This window comes from Hemitrygon akajei, chromosome 17, assembly GCF_048418815.1.
Source record: "Hemitrygon akajei chromosome 17, sHemAka1.3, whole genome shotgun sequence".
NCBI lineage: Eukaryota > Metazoa > Chordata > Chondrichthyes > Myliobatiformes > Dasyatidae > Hemitrygon > Hemitrygon akajei.
In genome coordinates this window covers 20,125,224-20,143,991 of record NC_133140.1, presented here as the reverse complement: position 1 = coordinate 20,143,991, position 18,768 = coordinate 20,125,224, and the positions used below count along the sequence as shown (strand labels likewise).

The window sequence follows — 18,768 nt, the reverse complement described above, 5'->3', positions numbered from 1 at the left end:
CGGGAATTCCAAAAAGACATAAAACATCAACTTAAATGATATCGTCAGAGCTCACCAACATTAATCAAAAACTAGCAGCGGCAGACACGAATTGAAAAGGTGGAAGATCGCGTTCAAAATGTGGAACAGATGCTAAGTAAGATGATAGAAGTGTTAAATCAAGAAAATAAACTAGTCGAGTAAGAAGGAAGGTCACAACGGAAGAATATCAGGATATATAATGTTCCCAAAGGAGTGGAAGGGTTGTCTATGATGGAGTTTGTAGAAAAGTTACTATGGAACACGCTGGAGATTCCCCTGACAACGGAACTCAACATTGAGAGAGCACGCCGCGCACTCGTTCCGAGGCATTCTAGAGACAGGGAAGATAAGCCACGGTCAATAGTAAACAGATTCCTTTGGTACAAAACCAAACTGCAGAAATGTAAGGAATATTCTGAAGCAAAGCAAGTATTAAAGCAAAGAAAGATTAGCTTCCAGACTCCGTTCCCTGCTAAACTGCGAGTTTTTTATTGAAGACAGGACATGGCTGTATCAGACCGTGGAAGAGGCGACTGCAGACATGAAGGACAGAGGGTTGCCCGTCAGCGTGATCAAATCAAGGGAAAGCCTGGCTGAGCAGGTATCACGCTCTGCTTAGGAAATAGTGAGAGAATCGAGAAAGCAGGGGATGGGAGGAGGGCGAGAGAAGAATATCACGAAGAGACTGAGTTTTCAGAAGACAGACCCAACCCCCTCCAGAAGAGCCATAAGGTCTGACTAATGTCAAAAGTGTTGATAAGCGAAACAGAAGCAAAAATAGACGGTGCTATACTTATCTCAAGAAGTACATACTACAATGTGGATTTTATATTACTCAATTATTTTATTTTTTATTCATTCATTCTCTCCTTTTCCCCCCACCTAAATGAGAATATATACATGGGAGAAATACACAGCGAAGTCTTTACTGTGTATTGGACATAGATTTTTTTCACTTTTATGTGTACTGCACTGGGGGCCCCCAACTCACAGGTAGGAGAGGCTATCCCTCACAGCTAGACGTTTCCTCTAGCTCAACCCAGGGTCATCTACTAGAGATCTCGGCCTTGGAATCGCACTTACGTTACCTTTTTTTCCATTTGCGTTTCTTGGTTCTTACTTCATCAATTAAGTTCTATTCTGCTAATTTCAATGATATACTGACAGATAAATACACATGGCTAAGGGCAAAATAAAATTCATTTATTTTAATGTCAATAGGCTATTAAAATTCTATCAAAAATGAAGAAAGAACAAGCCCATGTATATTTGCAGGCAGCTCACTTAAGTGATAATGAGCATGGAAAACTAGAGAATGGGCTTCACTAATTTGTTTTCCTCATATAAATCAGGACATAGGAGAGGAGTTGCTATTCTATCTCAAGCAAGCTAAATTTTGAAAAAGTATTCGAAATGGGAGATAAGGAGGGCAGATATATTCTGGTAAGGGGGAATATAGACGGAAATTCAGTTATTCTATTGAATATATGCGCACCCCCCCCCCCCCCCAGGAAGTGATATTAGTTTCTTCCAGAAAATTACTAATATTATGGTAATGGAAAAAGAAGGTTTCTTGATATGTGGTGGAGACTTAAATTACCAATTACAACCGAAGTTAGACTCTTCCAATAGAAAAACTTATGAAACAAAGTCCTTACATAAGAAAGTTAACACACTTTTTGAGGATATGGAGGGACCCTTTCCCCGACAGAAAGGATTACACTCATTATTCTGCCCCCCGCCCCCATTCTTTATATACAAGTATAGACTATTTCATAACATTTGGAAAAGATAAAGACAAAATAAACACCTGTTGAATTGGGACAATAGATGTAAGTGACCATGCACCTATATATTTATCTGTTGATTTTGACCTTCAACCAAAGAAGACTATTTGGAAACTAAATTCAAGTCTACTCAATGATCTCTGTTTTAAGGAACAAGTTAAAAAGGAAATTGGTCTTTACTTAGACTTCAATGGTAATGGAGAGGTTTCATCTCCCATTCTATGGGATACTCTAAAGGCTGTCTTAAGAGGGAAAAGTATAGCAATATCTTCATGTAAGAAAAAAATAAGACTTTTTTTCTCTTTCTACAGGGATATGTTAGGGGGAGGGGAGAAGGGTTGATAATTTTTTTTCCTTCTGTAACCATTTGAAAATTCAATTTAAAAAATTATTTAAAAAAGAAAAAAAAAAGAATAAAACAGGAAATTTTAAAAATTAATAGATTGGCTACACAAGAAATTAGGAAAAAATGTTTCTGAAACAGACACTGAAAGTGAATCTAAATCTATGAAAATACTAGCGTGGCAACTGGAAAAAAGGAGCAGAAAATACAATTCATAGAATTAGGGATCCAAGAACAAAAGTGAAGAAAAATAAGTGAAATTCAAGAAGCTTTTGAAGTGTTTTACAAAACTCTATATTCCAAAGTTCCAGGGGGAAGCATAACCCAAATTGACACCTTCTTGAATTCTCTCGAGTTACCCACTTTAAGCGAAGAACAAAATAGAACAATGACTGCTGACATAACTGAAGCTGAACTAAAAACTGCAGTTAGTAGGCTTAAATTAAGTAAGTCACCAGGATCAGATGGATATATGCCAGCGTGGTATAAAGAATTTAAAAATGAGTTAACTCTTGTTTTACTCCCCACACTGAACTGGGCTCTAAAAAAGGTGCAAATGCCACCCAGCTGGAAGAGGGCGATAATCTCAGCTATACCGAAAGAAGGCAAGGATAAAATGGAATGTGGGTCATTTAGACCAATATCTGTTGTTAATGTAGATTATAGATTATCTACATTATCTCCATCCTGGCCAAATGGTTAGAAGAGTTTCTATCCACACTGATACATAATGATCAGACAGGTTTTATACAACAACGCCAAATGCAAGACAATATACTAAGGACACTTCACATTATGGATCATATACAGAAAAAAATTGAAGCAATAGTGATTAGTGTGGACACTGAAAAGGCATTCAATTTGGCTAATTGGAATTTTCTTTACAGAGTTTTACATAGATTTGGTTTACATGGCACAATTATTAAAACTATACAGGCACTATATGACAACCCTACTGCTAGGATTAAAATCAATGGATATTTATCAAATGGTTTTACCCTAGAAAGAGGCACGAGACAGGGTTGTGCGTGGTCACCGCTACTCTTCGCATTATATCTGGAACCATTAGCTCAATACATCAGACAAAATGAAGATATCAGAGGAATTACTATTAAAGGGACAGAGCATAAATTGGCCTGTACGCAGATGACATTTTGATCTATCTAAGGCAGCCAACATACTCTTTACCTAAATTGATGCAATCCTTTGAACAATATGGTTAATTATCAGGATACAAGATCAACATAGATAAAACCCAATTACTCTCATATAACTATAGCCCACCAAGAAAAATTGTAAGTAGATATCAGCTATTCAGTTCTAGGCGTAACAGCTCACCTTTACCACTCTGTGTTGTCTAATTCAGTTGCACATTGAGTCACTTTATGCATTTGTTTGGCTTTGTGTTTGAAACTTCTCACTGTGTGGTTTTCTCCTTGGTTGTGCTTTTTGTCTGACTTGCACACTCTCTGTGACCTTGTCTATGACAATTTTTGTAAACTTTTTCTTTGAACCAACAGCCATTTGCATCATGGAAGGATTTGCCTTATCGATGACACTTTTTTTTTGCGCCATTCAGGGACGTTTTGTGTGTTTTACATTCTAAACTCTTTTTCTATAGTTCTGCTGCATAGTCTCTAGCGATATTGCAATCATCAGTGCCTGTTCTGACAGTAGCCTCTTTTGAGTGCTTTGACTATGCATGCCACATACAAGCCTGTCCTTAATGCATCAGAAAGTCCATATCTAAAGTCACAGTGTTGGGAAAACTTGCACATTTCTGCAACGTATTCAGAAATGCTTACATCCTTTGACTGGTTCCTTTTGTAAAATCTAAATCTCTCAGCTATAATCAGTGGTTTGGGGCTCAAGTGATTTTGTAAAATGGTAATAGTTTTGTCAAACGTCGTCTTGCTGGCTTTTCAGGAGTTACTAAGTTGTGTAAAAGCCTGTATGTTTTAGCACCCATTAAGCTATAAAGCATAGATACTTTATTCCTCATCCAATACAATTTAACCTACTCAATATGCAATTAACAATCCTCATTAGCAATATCAAATTTGTCATTTTTCCCAACTAAGGCCATCATTATGTTATTTTCACTTAACTTTGTTAGTTGTGCATCTTTCTCTGTGTACCATGCACTCTTACTCATGCATCCCTTTGTTAGAACATGTGACTCCATGACTGCTTTCTGCGTACTGACCCCAATGTCGCCCTCACCCTGATGGCCAGCTTCGTGTGTGGCTGCATCAGGTTGTGTGTGGATCCCAGGTATGTGGGCACCAAGTACCACTATGTGCCCAGGTTCTACCTGTTGCCCTGGCTACGAAGGATGGGTCTGGCCCCTTTCCCGCGCAACACCCCGTCAGCTGGTCGTTGCCGCCATACCTGTCCTTCGTAGAGAAGTTCTTTCAGGTCAACGCCTTTGACCACAGGGCCATCAGGCAGTGGTCAGCACGTAAGGTCCTGCAGACACTGCAGGAGAAAGACGTGATGGACACAGTGGGGTGGTTCCTTGAGCAGACTGTCCAGTTCATCGGGCAAAATGCCTCATCACCTGACCTCACCAACAGGCACCAAGACCTCACCTGGCTGGCGGTGAGAGGGGCCCTCCCAGTCTGATCCCTCCCGTATGCCCGGAACGTCATCTCCACACCCCTCTGCCCACGGGAGGACTGCAGTGAGGAGGAGTCGGTGACCCACCTCTTTGCACACTGTGGGTTCGCCGAGAAGGTGTGGAGGAGGATGGAAGGGGCAGTGTTGAGGTTCATCCCCAGCAGCTGTGTAACAGAGGACTCTCTGATCTACGGGCTGTTCCCGGGGACGCACACTGAGACCAACATCCGGTGCGGCTGGCAGATCATCAACTCGGTCAAAGACGCTCTTTGGTCGGCCCGAAACTTGATGGTCTACCAGCACATGGAGATGTCCGTGGGAGAATGCTGCCGACTGGCACATTCTTGGCTGCAGAAGTACTTGCTGAGAGACGCACTCAAACTTGGTGCAGCCACCGCAAGGGCCCAATGGGGAAGGACCACAGTCTAGGGTTCTTTTCCCGCAGGAGTTGAGGGGTGGGGGGGCACGGGGTGTATACCCCTAAACAAGTGTATATAAATATGGAATAACAGGGAGCCACGTGGGTGGTGAAAAGTGTGAAAATGTAAAGACAGCAATGGAAACAGTTGTAAAGGATTGAAAGTCATTGAATGGTTTATTGTATATAATTTTATTAATTGTTTCCTCTCACTGTTTTTCCCTTCCTGTGAAGTCGTAACTGTCGTTGCAGTTGGTGTATTCGCTGACATTCGGGTTTGTACTTGTAAGGGCATCTCTGTAATGTTAACTGCTGAGGTAATGGTTTCTCTGTAGCAGCAATGTTTGTGTTATAACTAGAGATAACGGATAGATATCCAATAGGAGAAATATTATTCTTTTTTGTGTGTCTGGAAGCTGTTGGTTTCGCGGGCTTTTACCAGAAGGTGCTGTTACAAATCAGCAACAATGAAAATATAATTGAGGCAGGTTTTTTTATAACAAATAAAACATTTATTAAACACAGTAAAAACCCACAAGTAAACAAACGACTAACGTAACTGGAAGTCAGCTGTGATACGGCAGCTCGAACAGTTCTTAAAGCGGTAATGCGAAAACAGTTCTTAAAGTAGTAATGCGAAAGTCCAAAATTATTTCACAGTCCGTTAAAGGAGAGGCTTAAAATGATTGCTCTGAAAGAAATAGATCCCTATATTACAGACATCAAAGGTTTTGGCAAGAAGGCAGGAGAATAGGATTGATTGAGAAAATAAATCAGCCATTATTGAATGGTGAAACAGAATCAATGGAGCAAATGGCCTAAATGGCTCCTGTCTTATGGTAATTTCTGTCTATGTATTTAGGAAGCTTTTCCACCTAAGCTCTGCATTTTACATGTAAAGAATATATTGTAATGAAACTAATTAGTGACACTGAAAATGTGCAAAGTATTAACAAATTTCTTTCAAGTGTACATCTTTACATCTGTTCTCCATTACTGTCAGTAAAATTTCAAATCTTTTCAAGCATCAGCTGTTATTACCTTTAAGAAAATGTTGGTGGTAAACCAGAAGCAAAATACTGCAGATGCTGGAAATTTGAAATGAAAACAAACTGAACAATTCAGCAAGTCAGGTGGTGTCTGTGCTGGACAAAGCAAGACATTTCCTCAAAACTCGGAAAAATTAGATAAACACATTTTAAGTTGGAAAGGGAAGATTGTAATAATATGGCAACAAGGAGAGATTAATTAAAGGGTACTGGTACAAGTTGAAAGAGGCTGGCCAAGGCTTTTGAATAGAAGTTATGCTCAGGAGTTTTGTAAGTAGGAGGGGAAAAATAATTGAATTACTAGAAGATAGCAAAAAATGTGATGGAAATGTCAGCTACAAGATTGGAATACTTATCTAAATATGTTGAATTTACAAACCAAACAGAGTAGAACTGGAGGAAGTGTGGCTTTTCTCTACCTACTGTTCATGAAAACTGCCTGTTTTGTTTTCCCTGATTGGGACCATTTGGGTGAATCCAAAACTCTTGTACTGTTTTGCTTGCATTTGTGTGGTCTGTATTTGTTTGACTGATCTTGTTGGTGGAGTCTTTCCTGGAGCTGGTTAGTGAAGACCTTTGGACTAGTTTAGGTCTTGAACAATTGAATTGAATCATGCTGTCAAACCAGAGCAAACTCTGCTGAGAAACTCTTTTAAAAAAAAAAAATTCAAATGGCAAACCACCAAAATGCTGGTGGAACACAGCAGGCCAGTCAGCATCTATAGGGAGAAGCACTGTTGACATTTCGGGCCGAGACCCTTCGTCAGGACACAGTTTTGTATTCAGAATTTCATGGGTACTACAGGTTGAGGTGTGCTTCTGATTGTTTACCTACCAATAAAATAGCAAAAATATTATCTATCTGGATTCATTTTCACAGTTGCTGGATACTAAGTTCTCTGCAGAGCAGATTTGTGGACTGAAATGCAGTTCCTGAAGAAAGCTCTGGATGGTGCTAAAAAAAACGAGCTTTGACTCTTGTGAATTTTGTAGAAAACATTAAAAATTCACTGTAACAGAAGTATAACATGAAAAGTAGCAATGTCTTGAAGTAAAGTGGCACTTTTAGCAAAAAGAAAGCCACTTAATTTGTACAGGAGATGAAAATGCTCAACAACAAACTAGTGTCAGTCACATGCACTTGAAGACAGTAAATGATGAAGACAACACATCATAACTTGAGCTCAAAAAGAGAAAAATCTGCAGGTGCTGGAAATCCCACACACACACACACCAGCAGCGTCTATTTAAAAGGTGGGGGAGGAGGGAAAGAAACACAAGGTGATAGGTGAAAGCTGAAGGGAATGGGATGAAGTAAAGATTGGGAAGTTGATTGGCAAAAGAGATACAGGGTTGGAGAAGGGGAGGGTCTGAAGAGGACAGGAGGCCATTGAAGAAAGAAGAGGGAAGAGCGCCAGAGGGAGGCGATGGGCGGGCAAGGGGATACGGTGGGAGAGGGAAATGGGGATGAGGAATGGTGAAGCTGGGGGCGGGGAGGTTGCACTACCGGAAGTTTGAGGAATCGATGTTCGTGCCATCAGGTTGGAGGCCATCCAGACAGAATATAGGGTGTTGTTCCTCTAACCTGAGTGTGGCCTCATAACAGTGGAGGAGGCCATATAGACATATTAAAATGGGTGGCCACTGGGAGATCCCACTTTTTCTGGTGGACAGAATGTAGGTGCTCAGCAAAACGGACTCCCAATTTATGTCGGGGCTCACCAATATACCAGAGGCTACACTGGGAGCACCAGACACAGTATATGACCCCAACAGACTCACGGGTGAAGTGTTGCCTCACCTGGAAGGACTCTTTGGGGCTCTAAATGGTAGTGAGGGAGGAGGTGTAGGGGCAGATGTAGCACTTGTTCTGTTTGCAAGGATAAATGCCAGGAGGGAGATCGGTGGGGAAGGACGAATGGACAAGGCATCCCTGTGGAAAGCAGAAAGTGGAGGGGGGAGGGGAGGATGTGCTTAATGGAGGGATTTCCAGAACGACGGAGATGTCCTCCTTCAAAGACAGGGGCTTCCCTTCCTCCACCATCAATGCTACCCTCAACTCCCTTGTCCATTTGTCCTCCCCCCCCCCCCCCCCCCCCCCCAGTTTCCTTCTGGCTCCTTGCAAACAGAACAAGTGCTACACCTCCTCCCTCACTACCATTCAGAACCCCAAAAGAGTCCTTCCAGGTGAGGCGACACTTCACCTGTGAATCTGTTGGGGTCGTATACTGTGTCCGGTGAAGCCTGATGCAGATTGGGAGCCCGCTTCGCCAAGCACCTGTGCTCCATCCACCAGAAAATGTGAGATCTCTCAGTGGCCACCTATTTTAATTCTACCTCCTATTCCCATATCAATATGCCTGTCCATGGCTTCCTCTGCTGTCGTGCTGAGGTTGGAGGAACAACACCTTGTATTACGTCTGGGTAGCCTCCAACCTGATTGTAGGATAATTAATTTCTTGAATTCCCCCCGCCCCCTTTTTTTTCCTTACATGGCCTTCTGTCCTCTTCTTTCAGACTCACCCTTTTCCAGCCCTGTAACTCTTTCACCAATCAATTTCCCAGCTCTTTACTTCATCCTTCCACCTCCCGGTTTCACCTATCACTTTGTTTTTCTCACTCCCTTCCCCCCACCTTTTAAATCTACTCCTCAGCTTTTTTTCTCCTATGCTGCCAAAGGGTCTCCGCCTGAAACGTCGACTGTGCTAATTGTTTTTTGTCCTTTAAGAACATGTATTTGAAATGTTACTTCTGCCATTAGATGTTGACTCTGAGTTCTTACTGCAGTGAACAGATCTTTGCATACCCTATCCAATAGTTTTTCTTCCCTTGTTCTTCATTTGGAAAATTTTCCCGGAGTCTGCTGAATTTGTGAGTGTTGATGTCAAAATTAGCATTATGGGTCGGGGATTTTGATAAAGTAAAACAGTGTATTTTAACAGGAATCATGTATTGAAACAAAGGAAGAATGACATAGAATGAAATAGCTTGGCAGGTGAGAAAAAATATAGAAAATAATTAAAATATTAAATAACTGCAGACACAATTTAGACCCTAGTGCGTGAGGGTGAATGATTTTGCAACTTTGGCTATTAAAAAGACCGTAGCAATGGTAAGAGCCAATAATATGACTTTGAAATATCGTCCATTCCTTTCTTATTGGTAATTGACTGGGACGGGTGCCATCAGGATGCTTTAAAGAAGCATTAAATAATTAAGCTATGAAGTGTTTCAGATCATCAAGGCCTTGCCAAGTTTATTCAGGTACATTATAGGAGGCTAAAGAAGAAACGGCAGGAGGCCCAGCTGACATCTGGTAGACTAGAAGGTCGTGAATGTTGTGCCTATGTATAAAATGGGTAGCAAATAAAATCCTTGGATCTACAGGCCAGTGACTCCCAACATCTGTGAATTTACTGGTGAAGATTCTGAGGGATACAATGTATATCCATCTGGACAGAAGGAGATTAATTAGGGTAATCACCTTGGTCTTGTGCGTGAGGGATTGTGTCTTAGAGTTGATTGCATTTTTTGGTTTTATTTTAGGTGACTAAGAAAGTTGATGAGGGCAAGGCAGTAGATGTGCTTTATGTGGACTTTAAGAGACTACTAGACAGGTATATGGAGGAATTTAAGGCGGAGGGTTTTATGGGAGGCAGGGTTTAAGGGTCAGCACAACATTGTGGGCCAAATGGTCTGTACTGTGCTGTATTGTATTGTTCTTTGGACTTCAGTAAGACCTTTGTTAAGATTCCACATAGCAGGCCAAACTGGAAAGCTAGATGTCGTGGAATCTGAGGGCAGCTGACCAATTGGTTTGGTGGTACAACCAGTCTGGATGTTGGAAGATGAGAGGAGGGGATTTCAATCTGGTCCACTGCCAGAGTAGAAAAAGACAGCAGCAAGCAGGTCACGGCAGCGTCCAATTCATGTTCGTGATTGAGTCTCATTAGCTTTTTGAGGCTTCTTCAAAGAGAGACTCCATTTCGAGAAAGCAAAAGGAAAAAAACTCCAGGTTGGTTTTTTTTTCCTTCCCTTCTTTATATATGCTCAGTTAGGATAGGTGAGATGCCAGGCAATATAGTGGAATGCTCCTCTTGCGGGATGTGGGAAGGCAGAGAGACCTCCAGCATTCCTGACGATTACAACTATGAGAAATTCATCCAGCTGTAGCATATATTTCAATGTAAGAAGTATCGTAGCAAAGGCGAATGATAGTGCTGAAGATAAGGTAGCTGGTTTACAAACAGGCAATGTGTAGTGAGGACAGGTTGTTGATCGTATAAAATTGCAGTCAACAGGATGAGTTGCAATGTAAAAGGTAGACAAAATCAAAAAGGGTGAATAAAGGACTGAAGTTGTTATATTTGAATGTGCGCTGTTTACGGAATAAGGTAGATGAACTTGTAGCACATCTACAGATTGGCATGTATGATGCAGTAGGCATCATGAAATCATGGCTGAAAGAAGATTATAGCTGGAAGCTTAATGCCCATGGATACATATTGTATCAAAAGGACAGGTGGGAAGGCAGAGGGGACAACATTGCTCTGTTGGTAAAAAAATGAAATCAAATCTTTAGAAAGAGTTGACATAGGGTCGGAAGGTATTTAATCTATGTGGGTTGAGCTTAAGAACTCCAAGGGTAAAAAGACCCTGATTGGAGCTGTATATAGACCCCCAAACAATAGTAAGGATGTGGTCTACAAATTGCAATGGGAGATTAAAAAATGCATGCCAAAAGAGCAATGTTCCAATAGTTATGGGGATTTCCAATATGCAGCTAGATTGAGAAAACCAGGTTGGTGCTGGATTCCAAGAGGGTGTATTTCTAGAATGCCTATGAGATGGCTTTTTAGAGCAGTTCATGGTTGTGCCCACCAGGGGATCAGCTATTCTGGATTGGGTGTTGTGCAATGAACCAGAACTGATTTAAGAGCTTAATATAAAAGAATCCTTGCGGGCAAGTGATCGTAATATGATCAAATTCACCCTGAAAATCGAGAAGCTAGTCAGATGTATCAATATTACAGTTGAGTAAATGGAGTTAGAGTTATGAGAGAGGAATTGGCCAGAATTGATTAGAAAGGAACATGGGCAGGGATAATGACAGCAGCAATGGCTGGAATTTCTGATAGCAATTCGGAAGGCACAGATTATATACGTCCCAAGGAGGAAGAACTATTCTAAAGGCAAGATGATACAACTGTGGCTAACAGGACAAGTCAAAGCCAACATAAAAGACAAAAAGAAGCCGTATAATAGAGCAAAAATTAGTGAGAAGTTAGAGGTTTGGGGAGCTTTTAAAATAAACCAATAGAAGGCAATTCAAATAGTCATTAAGAGGGTAAAGGTGTAATACAAAATTATGCTAACCAATAATATTAAAGAGAATACCAAAAGTTTCTTCAGACATATAAAGTGTAAAAGAGAGATGAGCGTGGATATAGGACCGCTGGAAAACGATACTGGAGAGCTAATGGGGGACAAGAAAATGGCGGACAAACTGATAATCAGTCTCACTGTGGAAGACACTAGCTGTATGGTGAAAGTTCCAGGTGTCATGAAGTATGTGAAGTTACGTTTTCTAGAGAGAAGGTTCCTGGGAAACTGAATGGTCTGAAGGTGGATAAGTCACCTGGACTAGATGGTGTTCTGAAAAGGTGGCTGAAGAATTTGTGAAGGCATTAGTAATGATCTTTCAAGAATTACTAGATGTTGAAATGGTTCCAGAATACTGGAAAATTGCAAATATCACTCATCAAGAAGGGAGAAAGGCAGAAAAAAAGGAAACTATTGGCCAGTTAGTCTGGATGTTGGAGTCGCTTATTAATGATGAGGTCTCGGAGTACTTAGAGGAACATGATTAAATAGGCTATAGTCAGCATGGTTTCCTCACGGGAAAATATTGCCTGAAAAATACATTGGAATTCTTTGAAGAAATAAAATCGGGATAGACAAAGGAGAATGTTGTGTTGATGTTGTGAACTTGGGTTTTCAGGAGGCCTTCAATAAAGTGCCACACGAGGCTGCTTAACAAGCTATGAGCCCGTGGTATTACAGGAAAGATACTGGCATGGATAAAACAGTGGTTGATTGGCAGGTGGCAAAGAGTGAAAATTAAGGGAGCCATTTCTGGTTGGCTGCCTGTTACTAGTGGTGTTCTACAAGGGTCTGAGTTGGGACCAATTATTTTTGTGTTATATGTCAATGATTTAGGTAATGGAATTGATGGCTTTGTTGCAAAGTTTGCAGACGAAATGAAGATAGCTGGAGGGGCAGGTAGTTTTAAAGAAGTAGAGAGGCTACAGAAGGATAGATAGATTAGGAGAATGGGCAAAGAAATAGCAGATGGAATACAGTGTCAGGAAGTATATGGTCATGCACTTTGGTAAAAGAAAATAAAGAGTTCACTTTTTTCAATGGAGAGAAAATGCAAAAAAAAACACTGAGGCACAAAGGGACTTGGGAATCCTTGTGCAAGATTCCTAGAAATTAATTTGCAGGTTGGGTCTGTGGTCAGGAGGCAAATGCAGTTATAGCATTCATTTCAACAGGAGTAGCATATAAAAAAAACAAGGATGTAATGTTAAATCTTTATAAAGCACTAGTGAGGCCTCACTTGGAGTATTGAGCAGTTTTGCACCCCTTAGAAAGGATGTGCTGAAGCTAGAGAGGGTTTAAAGGAGATTCACAAAAATGATTCCAGGATTGAATGGCTTGTCATATGAAGAACATTTGATGTAAGCTTGTATTGACTAGAATTCAGAGTGAGTGATGACCTCCTTGAAATCTATCGAATGGTGTAAGGCCTTGATAGAATAGATGTGGAGAGGATGTTTCCTGTGGTGGTGAGTCTTAGACCAGGGGACATAGCCTTATAATAGAGGGATATCCTTTTAGAAGGAAGATGAGGAGGAATTTCTTTAGCCAGAGAGTGGTGAATCTTTGCCACAGGCAGCAGTGGAGGCCAAGTCTTTATGTATATTTAAGGCAGAGGTTGATAAATTCTTGATTGGCCAGGACATGAAGGAATATGGGGAGAAGGCAAAAAATTGGGGCTGAGAGGAAAATTGGATCAGCCATGATGAAATGGCAGAGCAGACTCGATATGCCAAATGGCCTAATTCTTCTCCTATATCCTGTGGTCTGATAGATTTTGTGTAGTGGGAGCAAGATTTGGAAAAGCAAATGCTGCCAGTCATTCTGTACACCACAGGTTATAGGTTAATCAGACTCTTGGCAAAACTTAATAAAAAGTTATACTTAAGCATTGTTGGAGTTGGCCGGTGTTAGTGGGGAGCTTGACATGTTGTCTCAGAGGCTTTGGCAAGGAGAAGTGGTTGTTCAAGATAGATTTTTCAGGCAGCTTGCTTTTTTCCTTGATATTTTTTTTGTTGCACAGTTAGAGCAGTGGGAATGCCAGGCAGGATAGTGGAATGCTCCTCTTGCAGGATGTGGGAAGGCAGGGAGAGATCTTCATTGTTCCTGGTGATTGCACCTGCAAGAAATGCATCCAGCTGCAGCTTCTTGCAGACCAATGTTAGGGAACTGAGCTTGAGCTGGATGATTTTGGGAAGCTGAGTGCAGGATACAGGTGGGAGAAGGGGGATTGGCAACCAGTGTGGGGTACCCCTGTGGTTATTCCCATCAATAACAAGTATATGGCTTTGGGTACTGTTGCTGGCTAGGAATGCTCTAGTAGATGAAAGGCACAGCTGTCAGGTCCCCAGCACTGGGTCTGACTTATTCATAAAGGAAGGGGGGGGGAGAAGAGATGAATGAGAGGATTCATTAGTTAGGGGAACATACAGGAAGTTCTGAGGACAAGAACAAGATTATAGATGGTATGTTTCCTCTCCAGTGTCAGGGTCAGGGACATCTCAGTTAGAGTCCATAACATTCTTAAGTGGGAGGGTGAGCAGCCAGGGATCATCGTCTATGTTGGGTCCAGTGACGGATGTAGGAAGGATAATGAGGTCTTGTGAAGTGAGTTCAGGGGGTCATGTACTAAGTTGAAGGACAGGATCTCAAGGATTGTGATCTCAGGAGAGCTAACCATGCTGTGTGAGGCAGAAATAGGAAGATCATACAGTTTAACATGTGGCTAAGGACATGGTGCAAGTGGTAGGGCTTCAGACTTTTAGATCATTGTGGTCTCTTCCAGGGAAGATGCTACCTGTACAAGAATGATGGTTTGCACCTGAACTTGAAGGGGAACTAATACCCTTGTGGGAAGGTTTGCCAGTGCTGCATGGGGTGGGGGCTGTGGTGTTAAACTAGAGTTGCAGGGAATGGATGCCTCACTGCCAAAGCAGATCGTAAAGTGATTTTGGGGAAAGACGTTGATAAGCCTACGTACAAAGACAGCTATTGAAACATTAAGCATGGTGGGAATAATATGGAGTGGTGTCTATTTCAATGTAAGGAGTATTGTGGGTAAGGTGGATTAATTTAGAGAATTTAGAGCATGGATCAGATCAACATGTGGAATTATGACATTGTAGCCATTAGTGAGGTCTGAGGTGAAATGGGTGGAACTGAGGATGACCTCATTAATGGACCACTCAATTTTCAGTCTGAGTTAGAGGAACAAATTTGTGGAGAGATTGCAGAGAGTGGCAGTAGATGGTTGTCTCTGACTGGAGGCCTGTGACTAGTGGTGTGCCATAGGGATCAGTGCTGGATTTGTTATCTATATTATTGATCTGGATGATAATGTGGTATACTGGAAAAGCTAATTTGTAGATGATGCCAAGATTGGGGGCATAGTGAGCAGTGAGGAAGGCTATCAAAACTTGCAGTGGGATCTGGACCAGTCAGAAAAATGGCAGATGGATTTTAATTCAGAAAAGTTTGCACTTTGTGAGTACAAATAGGAATTTGAACAGTGAGCAGTAGGGCACTGAGGTGTGTAGACCATATGAATACAGATCTACAATTTCCTGTAAGTGGTGTCACTGGTAGATTGGGTTGTTAAGAGAGCTTTTGGTACATTGGCCTTCATAAAGTATTGAGTACAGGAGCTGGGATATTATGTTGAAGTTGTATAAGACATTTGGAGCGTTGTCCATAGTTTTGGCCACCTACCTATGGAAAAGGTATCAATAAAATTGAAAGAGTACGGAGAAAATGTACAAGGATGTTGCTGGAGCTTGAAGATCTGCGTTATAGGGATAGTTGAATAGTTGTGACTTTTGTCCCTGGAGTGGGGGGAGATGTGATGGAGGTACATAAATTTGAGTGTTTTTGATGGGGTAAGTGCAAACAGGCATTTTTTTTCACTGAGGTTAGGTGAGACTAGAATTAGAGATCATGGGTTAAGCTCGAAAGGTGAAATGTTTAAGAGAAACATGAGGAGTAACTCCTTCACTCAGAGGGAGGTGACAGTGTAGAGCAAGCTATCAGCTGCAGTTGTGGATGTAGGTCCATCTTCAACATTTAAGAGAATTTAGTTAAGTACATGGATGGAAGGAGTATGGAGAGCTGTGATCCAGGTGCATATTGAATGGACTAGTCAAAATTAAAGTTTAACAGGGACTAGATGAGCCAACAAGTGTTTGAGCTGTACTGCTGTATTACTCTATGATGGCATGTTTCTTTCTTTGAGACTGGAAGCCTGTGATTAGTGGTATACCTCAGGGGTGAGTGCTAGGCCCATTGTCTTTTTGCGATCAATATCAACAATTAAAATAAGAATGTATAATCAAATATAAGGCATGATTGCTAAGTTTACATGTGACACTAAAATAGGTGGTTAAAGTGGACAATGATGAATGTTACCAAAAATGCAGGAGGATCTTAATCAACTGAACAAGTGGGCCGGGGAATGGAGTTTAATTGTATAAGTGCTAGATGTTTTTTGGAAAGGCAAATCCAGGTAGGACTTTCACAGTGGACAACAGGGCCCTAGGGACTGTTGTAGCACAGAGACACCTTGGAGTATAAGTGGAATCAAGTCAAGTCACTTTTATTGTCATTTCGACCATAACTGCTGGTACAGTACATAGTAAAAATGAGACAATGTTTTTCAGGATGGTGTTACATGACACAGTACAAAAACTAGACTGAACTACGTAAAAAAAAAACCACAGAGAAAGCTACACTAGACTACAGACCTACCCAGGACTGCATAAAGTGCACAAAAACAGTGCAGGCATTACAATAAATAATAAACAGGACAATAGGGCAAGATGTCAGTCCAGGCTTCGGGTATTGAGGAGTCTGATAGCTTGGGGGAAGAAACTGTTACATAGTCTGGTCGTGAGAGCCCAAATGCTTCGTAGCCTTTTCCCAGACGGCAGGAGGGAGAAGAGATTGTATGAGGGGTGCATGGGGTCCTTCATAATGCTGTTTCCTTTGCGGATGCAGCATGTAGTGTAAATGTCCGTGATGGCGGGAAGAGAGACCTCGATGATCTTCTCAGCTGACCTCACTATCCGCTGCAGCGTCTTGCGATCTGAGATGGTGCAATTTCCAAACCAGGCAGTGATGCAGCTGCTTAGGATGCTCTCAATACAACCCCTGTAGAATGTGATGAGGATGGGGGGGTGGGAGATGGACTTTCCTCGGCCTTCGCAGAAAGTGGAGACGCTGCTGGGCTTTCTTTGCTATGGAGCTGATGTTGAGGGACCCATCACAGTTAAGTAGGGTGGTGAGTTATAGGGAGAGATTGGACAGTTTAGAACTTTATTCCTTAGAGCACAGGAGATTGAGAGGTGATCTTATAGAGGTGTGTAAAATGATAAGGAGCATAGGTAGGGTGAATACAATCAGTCTTTTCCACCAAAGTTGGGGCATTAAGATTTAGAAGGCATCAGTTAAAAGTATGAGAGGAATATTTAAGAGGAGTTTAAGGGACAACATTTTTACACTAAAGATAACACCCATGTGAAATCAGCTGCTATAGGAAGTGGTTGAGAAGGTACAACAACTTTTAAAAGACAGTTAGACAGCCACATGGATTAGAGAAGTTTAGAAGTATATAGGCCAAATGCTGGCAGATAGGGCTAGCTTGAATAAGGTGTCTTGGTTGGCATAGACCTGTTAGGCTGAAGGGCTTGTTTCTGTCCTGTATGACTATAACAATTGATTTCAAGCATTTTCATTACAATTTTTCTCCACATTATTTAGTTATTTGTCTCACTTTTTGACCTGCATTTATTTTCTCTTGTGCAGCCACGCAGACAGGACCCCAGTCCCGGCACCAATCTGGGGAGCGGAGATGAGCTCAAACTACGTTAAATGTTCTTGGAGCAGCTTCATCATAAACCTTTTTGTGGGATCAAGCAGCTTTCTGGTGAACTGATGTTTGAGGAAATGAAGATGCTATGGTCTGAACAAGATTTTTTTTAAATCCAGCCCCCAACAGCTCCAAGCCTTTGGATGTCTCATTCAGCACAAACTGCCAGGGATTGCACTATGTCCATTTACAGTACCTGCATTTCCTGTTTTAAGCATGTAACCAGCAGCAATCTTGTTTTCTATGCAAGGCTATGTTTCTTTTCATTTGAATTTTTAGCCCTTTTATGGTATTATTTGTCTTCTCTCAGCCTGGTTTTTTAACCAAAAAATACAGAAAATCTATCAGAAATTAGGTCAAAGTATGTTGAATTAAGGTTTAAATGGCAGGAAATCAGAAATTTAGTTCTGCTTTTTCTGTAGTACATTCTGTGTCTCAAGTGTGTAAAAATTCAAAATCTGTTTGCCTTTGCTTTTCTAATGCACAGGGAATGCATTATTTGCTTGTCTGCAATTTTTTAGCTGTGATTTTTGTATCATGTAAAGAGATAGCCACATAAGGAAGTAATTTTTTTCCACAATTGTAAAATAATTGTTGAGAGTAAGGTTATTGCAGTATGTTGGAGAGCAGAAGACTCTCCAAGGTAAAGAACATTCAATTCTGCTTGTCCTTTCCATTTTCTGAATTAAAATTCAGGCCTTAATCCAAATCTATCAAATATTAATTTTAATTTCTACCCAGGTTTAGTTTAAAATAAATATGTGCATTTTTGTTCCAAATCCAATTACTTTTTGTTTATAGGTCACATCTCACACAGTTTTTTATTCTATTGTTACGAAGTTAAATATATAACCCTGAATATGGGGAATAAATTGGATTGGAAAAAATGTAAAGCAGTGCACATAGACATCATGTGCTGGACACATGAAAAGTGACCAAAAGATTTCTGAAGTTCCCTGGTATATCATGTATTTGGAGAATTGATGCTAGTGGCTTTGGTGGCTATTTTCTGCTTTGCATTGCTTAATAATATCTTAATGCTGGCATTAGGATTGGGATATCTGCTTTCTGCTAATTAGACCAAACAGTTCAAACCTTTGTTACTGGTGTTAAGTTATTGATGCAATTTAATAAGTTTTTCCAGTCTATATTTAAGTAGAAAGAATTGCATCGAATTGCATTGTTTCTCCCTCAGGAGTTGCTTTGAATTACTGAGCTAGCTTTTGCTACTTTGTCAATCTGAAACATTTCCTTTTAAATTACTTTATTAATAAATCTGAAAAGTCAAA

The 18,768-nt window shown here is 40.9% G+C and overlaps 1 protein-coding gene across 3 annotated transcripts in view; it reads left to right on the top strand.

Moving 5' to 3' along the window:
• The window catches only part of cbfb (core-binding factor subunit beta), a 113,908-nt gene extending 95,140 nt beyond the window's left edge, over positions 1-18,768 (top strand). For all 3 annotated transcript variants that reach the window (XM_073069769.1, XM_073069768.1, XM_073069767.1), the window contains one exon: positions 17,416-18,768. In XM_073069769.1, coding sequence (XP_072925870.1) covers positions 17,416-17,481 — 66 coding nt within the window. In that variant the 3' untranslated portion in view covers positions 17,482-18,768. The remainder of the gene's footprint in view (positions 1-17,415) is intronic.